Source organism: Callorhinchus milii, unplaced genomic scaffold (assembly GCF_018977255.1).
Source record: "Callorhinchus milii isolate IMCB2004 unplaced genomic scaffold, IMCB_Cmil_1.0 Scaffold6, whole genome shotgun sequence".
Taxonomy (NCBI): domain Eukaryota; kingdom Metazoa; phylum Chordata; class Chondrichthyes; order Chimaeriformes; family Callorhinchidae; genus Callorhinchus; species Callorhinchus milii.
Genome location: NW_024704747.1, coordinates 19,510,998 through 19,522,065, shown reverse-complemented (window position 1 = coordinate 19,522,065; position 11,068 = coordinate 19,510,998). Strand labels below are relative to the sequence as shown.

Here is an 11,068-nt window from a genome sequence, read left to right as displayed (position 1 = left end):
AGAATGTCAGCCCTTACATTGTACTGGCAGAAGAACAATAGACCTGCTCGTGTCTGGCCTGACATGTACTGGAAGACGCATGGTACTGTACGGCCAGGAATGTTAAATCAATTCATTATGATGGATCAATGGAACAGACGTATTTCTGCAAGGAATGTGGAGGCCTTTGATCAGTCGAGCACCTCTAACTCTATTTTTCATGCAAAGCATAACCTGTACAAAACTGCTTTGGGATTGACTTAAACTGAAATTCCTGTTCACTTTCAAAAGCATGTACTTCACTAGAAAAGTTGTCAATTTTCTTCAGTCATCCTTTGTGATAGCAATAGCATTTTTTATACTGGGCTCAAATCATATTGTACAAACTGTTTTGTTCTAAAAATGTTTTTCTTCATAGAATTTCTTGATTGAGGCATGAATGAGAGGGACATGTTAAACATAGGGCCTGACATTCCAGAGTTCACTGTTTTTAGCAAAAACGTGTAGACGTGTAAAATCAAAGCAAGAGACAGTACTAATAAATTGCTGGTCCTTAGCACTAATGAATGAATTTTTGAATGTTTATTATTACCTTTCAGGAAACTCATTTAAAACCTTGAATGAAAAGTGAGGAAAAAAGGCCATTTCAGCTTGTTAAGTCATTGTCACATGCTGATGAGGAGGAAATTATTTCACAGTTGCAGAAGGTACATTGAAAAGTAGATTAATGGGAAATGGGGAAAAGGTTAATAAGGAAAAGGAAGGTAAATGGGTCTGAATGGATTGCTGTGGAAAAGAACCAGCATAGTCATGATAGGTGAATGACCTATGTCTGTACTGTAAATTTGTATGGTTCTGGGTTAGATCTTGTGTTAGTGAGTTTAACCAAAGTGAATGGTATAGAAATGTGTTCTGCTGAAGAGCTTGGGTGTATTGGCTATTTTGGCAGGTTTATCATAGTGGAGAGGAAATATTTCTGCAGTGTAATGAGGATAAAAGCTTGTAGACAGGCAGCAGATGTATCATAATAGAATGAGCTGCCCTGGCCATAGTAGAGGAACAGTGCATGAGAAGCCGTTTCACTAATACTAACTTGGAGGCTATGACTGAACAGTGCTAGTTAATCCATAAAGACCTACATCGACAGTCCAGCAGTTAGGATTACACACCAATGACATTGATGGGCACCATTGGCAGTGATGGGTACGAATACTCTCAATCACTGTGTCTGCAGATCAACAAATAAGACACTCAGGAGTTAGGCAAATTGCTGTCCCTCACTATATTAAAGGAGTAATAGAAACATTCAGTAAGCTTTGAGAGGATCTTTAACAAGAAAGGCACAACATTGGGACAAGTTGCTGATTTTGTTGTTATCCACCTCTCCGGTCACTAGTAACACACACAACACACACCAATTAGTCCAGGCTGAGAGGCAGATGCCAATGGGCTTCATTTGTTTCAGCGATCTGCACAATTGGGTACTATTACTAATTATATGGCTATATTTTCAAGCAGAAATTGTTGTTCAGCATCTGTCTTTGCCTAACTTTGGTATGGACAATTCTTCTAGACTGATTTGATGTTTTTAAACGTATTGTAACATACATTAAAATAAACATCAATTTATTATGCTGTGTAGTGCTAGTAGTGAACATCTTTAACTCTCTTTGTCAATGCCTTTGACCCTTGTGTTGTCAACCCAACCTTGTCAGCTGAAAGAGCAGGTCTGGGGATGACGACAGGATTAACATGGAAAAATTACTGTAAAACAAGAACAGCAAATTTCAAAATTTTCAGCCTCTATGCACCAAAGCTTTGGAACGCTTTCCAATTAAATTCTGCCGTGCCCCCTCCTTAGATCACGACTAAAGACCTTCCTCTTCAACCACGCTTACGGTCATCTCCTCCATCCCCCCGGTTTATCATTAGGCTCCGCCACTATTAAGCGCTCCAAGACACTACCATGTGAAAGGTGCTATATAAATGCAAGTTGTTGTTGTAACTGCTGCATTTTGGCAACAATATATGAAAACGATTATAAGGCCTTTCAGGACTTTCAGCCAAAACCCAGTATTTACAAACAATGACATTCCTGAAATTTGCTGCTCTTGTTTTACTGTAATAGTTTGCAAGGAAGTGTGTGAAAGCAGCCTTTGCGATCAATCATACACTAAACAAATGTCATATTTAGCAATAGGTGAAGGGAAATGGGGAACCGATCTGTTCTCGAGCACTTTTAAACCGTTCCTACCTTCAGTTTCTGTCCTGAGCAGTTCCTTCTGGTAAGGATTTTCAGCAAAACCATTTTGTAGAAGTGTTCAATGAATGGTTCAGTGACTGAAGATTTACCGCATATAAAAATGTACAGGAAATGCTGCCAGTGATTAGATTTATCTTTCATCTGTTAACTTTAATGACTTCACGCTTTTTATTTTTAGATATAAAAGTGACGAAAGGTCATTCATTGTGCAGTTGTGCAACATGTCAGCAATTGATGAATGGCCCAGTTGCAGTCAATCATCTGAAGTGGTAAATAGCAATATCAGTCCATCATAATCAGCCCAAATAGTAACTTTCTAATAATCCTTGCTTTTGTTATAACACCTTTCGCAGCAGGAGGATGTCTCAACGTATTTCACTGCATTTGTTGTAAAGTGTAGAAACGGAGTATTTTGTGGGTGGACGCAGCAGTCAATTTGCACACAGTAATGTTCCACAAACAGTAATGAAGTGAATGCCCAATTGTTGGCCAGGACACCAGGAAAAACTCCCTTCTCTTTTTGAGTCGTACTATGGGATCTTTAACGTCCACCTGACTAGGCAGATGGGACCTCGGCTGAACATTTCATTGGAAAGAAGGCACCTCCAGCAATGGATCATGCCCCCAACACAATATTGGTTTGTTATCCTAGACTGTGAGCTCAAAATCGAGAGTTCAAAGTTCACAATCCTTCACATATTACTGTAAACTACAAAAAGATATAATTACTGTGACTTCATGCTTATCCAATATAAAAATAAATTTTCATTCTTAAAACAAAAAAGGATCAGCATTCAAAACCTCCTCAATGTTTTACTTTGTTTAATGTGTGCAACGAAAATCAACAGCTTCAAACAAAATTATTTTCCATTTATTCGTGAGCTTGATATTTTAAATGAAAGTAGAAAACGGTGTTGCCTTTGTAGCCTCTCATGGTGACTGTCTGTGGGTGGATGTCTAAATCCACTGAACAAACACTGGTACTTGGTCTGTACTTCATGCATCAATAAGTCAAGTGTTTGCCAGCAAAGAGTGCAAGACATGTCACGGAGGAATCTGCTGAATTGGAAAAAGTTTTCGAATTCTTTGATAAAATAACAAACTTTTGGTGTATAAAAGGCTGCCTCTTCTAACTGTGGCACACGGCTGCAACTTAGGGATTGTCATCAAAATGGCTAAGGTAAGAATCATTCCTTTTCTGTGAAGTGTTTCACTATTCAATCCGGTTGTGCTTCAATTTAGCTAACAGCTTTATAATCCTGCAGGTCATCTTCTACGAGGACAAGAACTTCCAGGGTCGACGCTATGAGTGCAGCACTGACTGTGCCGACCTGCAGTCATACTTCAGCCGCTGTAACTCCATCCGCCTCGACAGTGCCTGTTGGGTTCTGTACGAGAAACCCAATTACATGGGATACCAGTATGTGCTGACCAGGGGAGAGTATCCTGAGTACCAGCGCTGGATGGGCTTTAATGATAGCATCAGATCATGCCGGGTGTACAACTATGTAAGTGAACTGATATAATTATTCACATGTGTCCTTATTTTACCAGCCAATACTTTAAGTTCACATTTTATTATTGCCCATAAAGTTTGCACTTTGTTGTGTAAACCAAAGCTAACTTAATCAATATACACAAAACGTATCCTTAAAATGTATTTTGAGCATTACTATAGGGAAATAATTCCCCTTTGATTCACAGAGTTGCAATACCAAGCCCTGTAAACCAGGAACCTCTCAGGTTCAATGCAAAGTATGTTCTGAGTTAGGTCCCAGCTCTCCCTTGGCTGTGGAATGGAAAATTCATCCAAATATTCACATTGTTATCCAGTGATCACTGCTGGCAAATGGTGGATGAGAACAGGGTTGGATTTGGCTGTGACGACATTCGAAAAGTCGAAAAGGCCATGACATTCACGATCTTAGCTCACATTGACTCTAACCTGAATAGCCACTTGACTGGGTATCAGAGAACCAATGGCCCTGATGGAACCAAAACCCAGTGTCAGTTAGTAGGTTTGGGGTGGATGGGAGAAGGCTAGGGAAAATGGAATTCTTTAATGATGTGGTTTAAGAGTTAGGTAGTTAAGTTGAATAGGCAACAAAAAAACAGTACATCCATCCTCTGTGACCTTCAGAGAACAATGCTGTGGCCTCGAGTGCCAGTGGGGAGGATAATGTATCATATTTTATATTAAGTGAAAACACTTTGCTTCATTTCACAGACTAGCGGGGCATCGTACAAAATAAAGGTTTACGAGAGAGCTGAATTGGGAGGGTCCATGATGGAGTTTCTGGATGACTGCCCATCTGTGTACGAACGATTCCGCCACCACGACATCCACTCCTGCCATGTAATGGATGGCTACTGGACCTTCTACGAACATCCCAACTACAAAGGCAAACAGTACTTCCTTAGACCTGGGGAATACAAGCGATTCAGTGATTGGGGAGCAAGCGGAGCCACAGTTGGTGCTTTCCGTCGTATCACAGACTTCTAAACTTCTTAAACCTCATGGATATCCATTAAAAAGCAAATAGCAGAAAATAAAAGTAGATTTCAGACATCATTTCGCTTTAAGTATTTTCTTGTTGATTTTGTTTGTGCTTCTTCACACAAAGTGTTGTGAAAATGGGCCAAGTGGCCTTCCTCTGCATGTAAGTAAATTTCAATTGGTTCCACTGGAATGCTCTGCCCCAGAAAGCTGTAGAGGGGGAATTAATAGAAATGTTTAAAAGAGACATATACAGGGTGATAGATGTATTCAAGGGTATAGGAAAAGGTTGGACATTGGGTTGAAAAGATCTGCCAAAAACAGGCTAGGTGGGCTGAATGGCTTCCTCCTGTTATTGTTTCTTGATGTTCCTCTGCTATGAACTGGATGTGATTGAGAATTGGAGGGGAAAGGAGAGCCCTGTCAGAGGATGGAGATGTTTTCATTCCAACTAAAGCAAAACTCTTCCCCCTCCCTCCCTCCCACCCCGAAAAATAGTAGCAGGAAGCAGAACTGAAATATTCATTATTTTGATTCTTCCGCAAATCTGTGCTCATACTTTATTACTATATCAGCTAATTTGTCCTCCAGTAGTACCATGTCCCATGTCTATTATTCAGTGCCACCCGCCCCCCTTCAGAAAAGCAAGAAGACTTCAAAGCTTTCTCCAATCTGCTTCTTTTTTGTATAAATTTATGAAGACAGTGAAGGTTTATCTCACACCAGAGGATTAAATTGTTTTTTCGTATTACAGTTCGTGCAAGATTATCCTTGTAACCTTGTGATGTAATCTGGTTGTCGATCCCGAAATAACACCAGAAAAAGAAAGCATTAATGATCTCAAAGTCTGCTTGTAGTCGTAAGTGCATCTCGTACGCACAGCAAATTGGAAAGCATTTTTCAATTCTCAAGTCATTGTCAAATGCGCAGCTAGTTTATATATATATATGTGTATTTTTGTTAAATATACACAAGTACAAACCAGGGTAAATCTGGAAACTATTAGCAGCTGAAAGCTTGTTTTGACAGTGTGGCATTTCAGCAATCCATGGGAAAAGGGAAATGCTGCTTTATGTAAAGGACGTCAGAAATCTAAAAATATATATATTTTTAAAGGAGATTTTCCAAGGCATTATGTTTGCTGAGTGGCAGGAAGCCACAGCTGGTTTGGGAATATATATACATAACGCAATTCAATCACGAAGGACATAAACAGGAATTAACAACAACAACAACAACAAGATTTCGTTTCGGGAGGACGTCCCAAGGTGTTGGACAGTTGGGTCAGGACCCGAGCAGGGGGGAAATGGTCAGGGTGAGGGGAGGGAAGGGAGGGAGCGAGGAGGGGGTAGAGAGTCGAGAAGGGAGCTGAAGGCACGGAGACTCTTGTATGAAGAGACCCTTCGGCCCATTTGATCCCAACATACATTCTTCCCATTATAAAATCAAGCTGGTTTGCAAAAGAACAGGGTGCAGGCTTCAACCACCCTTCCAGGTGGTAACAACAACGAGAATTCAAAGTGTAAAATTCATACACCTTTAGGGAAAATGAGTCTAAAATAGGTCACAATTATTAAACTCGGATATGATGATTTTCTCATAGGAAGCAGAAAAAGTAAAATATTTGGGGATAATTTCAAAATTGACTGCTGAAAGTTGTCAAAGCAATTCTGATGGCCCTCAAAACACTTATTCAAGCTGTATTGTTTCATGGTAGAATTCCATAGCATTAGATACACCAGATACAGCTACAGCATTTATTTTGCTGGTGTGATGAAGGGAGAACTCAGCTTTTGCAGCCAGTTACTCTCTTGGTGGCCAACTGGGGGAACGGGGATTAAAAAGCTAGGATCTGTGCACCATGAGAAACGTAATTTCACTTAGTTGTGCTGTGTACGTCTGTGAGCGGTCAACGCAGTTGGTGAAATTGAAGGGCTCTTGCCAATGACTAAGCCGGCATCTCTCACAAGTACGAACGACAGCTTTGTGTGATATAACCAGGATGATTAACTAGGTGCATTGATCACTAACAATTTAAGCACTGCAAACTGCACAGTGTGTACTTCAAAATCATATAAAAAACGCACACACGCACAAACCTAGGAGTATTTTCAAGGCTGCAGCCTCATTTTGGGCTCAAACACATGATAAAGGCCACAAGCTTTTGCTGTTGGAGTTGGGTTCCAGATTGCAATCCAAAACAATTACACTGTTGCCAGCGCTCTCGAAAACTAATAGCTCAATTTGAAACTATAAAGAGTGGGGCTTGGCAGTGGCAAAATAACACATGTGGGTTGCACGAAGTGTGCGATTCACACCTTGCACTAGTGAAGTGCAATCTGAATCCCCGAAACCTCATTGTTAATTCAGCAGTTCTTGAGGACCCTACTAATATCACATCCCATAGATCTAGATGGTGCTGAATTATTTTTCACAAGACAAAAACATTATGGAGAATGGGGAAATAATAAGAGAGAGTGATTTAGCAAGGAAACTCCCTTCTCTTTTTCGAATAGGTCTTTACCATCCACCTGAAGAGGCACAGACCTCGATTTAACCCTATTTCAGCCACAGTCAGCCACAGTACCACACTGCCCTCTGTGTACAGAGCACGAGAACCGCAACACAATTTGAACAAATACAATTCATATTTAGGTTCAGCAGTCAAATACTGATTGAGGATTACAGCACAGTATTGTACTATTATATATATTCAACCCTGGAGCCAGTGGAACCACTTGCAGTTCATTAATTCAGAAGGAATTGCTTGTTCTTATTACTTGAACTGAAATGTTTCTACATAATAGACATGTTTATTCCCAATTTTGCTCTTAACATTCCCAAAGCAAATGATGAATGCCAGGATAATCCTAAAGGACAAGCATCGTTGACCAAGAGACTGTTCTTCATAACTGAGGTTAGAGAGTGACTGATAGCAGACTCTTCAACCTCCAGGGTCATTGCAGCCCATCTCATTTCTTGTCCCCTTGCATAAACTCAGTCAATACACACCACCCTACGTAATACAGGAGTCTCCACAGTTCTGGGAGGTAAAGGCAACCATCCAGAGCATCAGTATTGAAAGCAAAACTAGCACTCGATAACACTAACTGACCTTTCACTGGATAATGTGTTGGAGAGTTTGTGAACTATTATCACAACTTGCATTTCTATGGTGCCCTTCACACTGGATAGCATTCTGAAGAACTGTCGAATAGCTTCTTCTGCTCTTTATTATTATGTTTCTGGTGTTGAAGAAGCCATGACATTATTCACTAAAAGAAGGGAATTTCTCCAAGTGCCCTGGCCAATAATCCTCCAGATTAATTGATCGCCCATTTCATTTTTAATTAAGAATATTCTCCATTATGTGTTTTGCTTTTAAGTAATTATTTATAACAGTAAAAAGTAATAATCCTTTCATTTGGCCCTACAACGTCAAAATGTTTGAAAGTGTTTTGTGGATAAATGCTATAGAGTGGAGTGACTGTGCATTTTGTGGGAGAGTTCAGCAGCCAACGTTCACCCAGCAATGTCCCACAAACAGCCATGGGTGAATGACCAATGTTTTATCGGGAGGATTGCTGGCCAAGACACTGTGGAGAAACCGCCGCTCTTTTCGAATAGCCCCATGGGGTCTTTCAAGTTCATCTGAACAGGAGCAGACCATGGTTTAAACCTATTTCAGCCACGTCAGAGGTACCAGCTCGTCAGGATGATCAGAAGGTTTATTCTCTTAATGAGAATTGCATTAAGAGATGAAGCTGTTTTTTCTCTGTGCTCACTCGGAACAACTTTATGGTTAAAAGCAACGACCGCTTTGAATTGAGGTTGGGTGGATTTAACAAGCCTGCAGCTGTTTGGGCAGAACTTAATTAATGTTCTCCCTCGGAAGCTTAATTGACCACAAAGTGAATGAAAAATTCAGTTAATATCTATCTGCCCTGCAAGGATATGATCCTGTGGAAGAAATATCCTCTGTAGCTTGGGCTGCATTTTTCAACTCTCTGATGTTTTGAACACCTATTCCGAGTAAATGTTTTCAATCTCTAAATGGGCATCCTGAATGTAATGCATTTTTAAACTAGTGGCAACTGCTTCCCCTCAGTCCCAGTGCTGTGGAAAATTGTGGACAAAACAACAACCATTCCCTTTGTAACAACACTCCCATCAACAAATGCACTGAATGGAAAGCTTCTATGTAATACATCTTCTGCTCTATCACATATGCATGATTAAAGGAGAGTGCATAATATCAAACTGATATAATATTATAAGAGAAGATAATAAAGAGGTGAATGAAGGGGTCTTATAGAAAGCCCCTTAAAGAAGCATAAAATGCAGCATCAACATTTTGGCAGCCCAAATCCAATGGGCATATGATGAATGGCAGGTAGAAGTTGGAATCTGTGTGAATTGTGTGCTTTATTTGATGCCTAGATTCACTGAGCTCTTTCTCCTGGTGTCCTGACCAACAATCTTCCAAATAAAATTGGTCGTTAACTCATGGCTGTTTGTGGGGCATTGCTGTGCTCAAATTGACTGCCACATTCGCCCACAAAATACACACAGTTACATCACTTTACAGTATATCCTGCAAAGTTCTTTAAGACGTCTCAATGACGTGATAAGGCCCTATAGCAAATGCAAGGATCCTTATTATTATATTCTTATACCAAGTCTTTACCACTTTGATGAAATAATATGTTACATTTTATTTAGTTTGTCCTCATTAAATCAATGAATCTGCTCAGTAACTGGATTTTCACCAGTTATTTTTTCTGGTATTGTATTAAATACCTGTCCAACTGTTTCTTCAATTGGTATGAATTGGACACAGTGGATTCCTTCCCTTCCAAAGGTTCACCTCATTGCTGGGAAAGTGGACCACAAGGCATTAAATAGGCAAAAAGTACAAAAATCACTCAACCTGCGAAGCAAATCCAGTATATGACAAATATGGCAATGAAGGGTCACATTTCTCCAGTAGTTTAGTGTTATTTTAAATGGGACATCTGTGCAAGATTTAAGTTTACTGCGTCACACAAATAATCTTCATTGAGTTTGCAAAGTCTTCTTAATATGTTTCCTTTCCTTTTATTACCCTTTGCCTCCCCCACCCCATCTTGACCTTTGAATGTTACCATTTCAGAAAAGCGCATGTCAATTTCATGTACAGTTTAAATGCAGGAATGTTGCCGAAAGGAAATCAAAAACAGCTGTGGTTGACATCAGTATCTCCAGCCTGTTCGTCAAAGCAAAAATTAGCTGCCCTTATTTCCACTGGAAAGAAAGAAATGAGCTTTCTGTGCCAATTTACATTTTTAGACTAGTTTTCCATGCTCCTGGTTCTTTAGAAATTATTGGTGTCTAGGTGCATCTGTTATGAACATAGTTTGATGGGATGTACTGCAACAATATTAAAATAACATTGTGTTTGAGGAATTGTATCCACCTCGGCAAGGGTTGGGGCAAGGGGAGAGAACAACATTGCGGACAGATATTTGACATGTTTTATTAGGGTATTGGAACTTCATTGAAGATTTATAGTTGAAAATGAGCATTGCTTGAGCTCATTATACAATACATTGTGGTTCAAGAATGATTTTGTAGTCTGTATCACAGCGGAGCATAAATTGCAGCATATTTCAATCATCCTCTAGCTGAATGAATGAACAGAGCAGGCTAGAAAGGAAAGCAATTTGTGATAAGTAATCCTCGCCACTTTCCAGGGAGGTTAATAGATGGTGGAGTATAAAATATAGGGAGACCGCAATCTTCCTAATTCTCAACATCATTCCCCTATTAAGCACATCCATGACACATAGTGCAGCACAATTACTTTTTCCATGACAAAAATGCATTAAGTGAAAGATTTCCCTTTGCAAGAAATTGGCAGCTTTTGAGGGTGAATGCTCCAGTTTTTGGAATGCACAATAAATCTACTAGTTATGAAGTCCCATCTCCAGCACAAGATTCTCTCATTGTTAACTGTTCAAGTGCTGCTGATCAGAAAACTCAATTAATTGGTGCTCATTTCTTTATACCAACAAAGTTTGGGCTTCTTCAACATTCCAAATTGCTTTTGCTCTTATTATAATCAGGAACCAATGTTCACTTGAGCTCATAGTCCAGGCTGACACTCCAGTGCAGTGCTGGGAGTGCATTGTATCATTGGAGGTGCTTTCCTTTGGATCAGACATTAAACCAAAGTCCCAGTTTCTCTGTGTAGGTGGATGTTAAAGGTAGTATTCAAACAGAGAAGGGAATTTATCCTAGTGTCCGGACCAATAATCCTCCAGATAAAATTGGTTATTTACTTCATGGTA

General features: G+C 39.8%; 1 protein-coding gene across 1 annotated transcript; it reads left to right on the top strand.

Annotated features, from left to right (window-relative positions):
* The first annotated feature begins 706 nt into the window (after positions 1-706).
* On the top strand, positions 707-4,795 carry LOC103182951 (gamma-crystallin S-1-like). The gene is made up of 3 exons (XM_007900152.1): positions 707-743; positions 3,485-3,750; positions 4,470-4,795. Exons 1-3 carry the CDS (start codon positions 707-709, stop codon positions 4,743-4,745), a joined length of 579 nt encoding a protein of 192 aa, XP_007898343.1. The 3' UTR covers positions 4,746-4,795.
* The last annotated feature ends 6,273 nt before the right edge of the window (positions 4,796-11,068 follow it).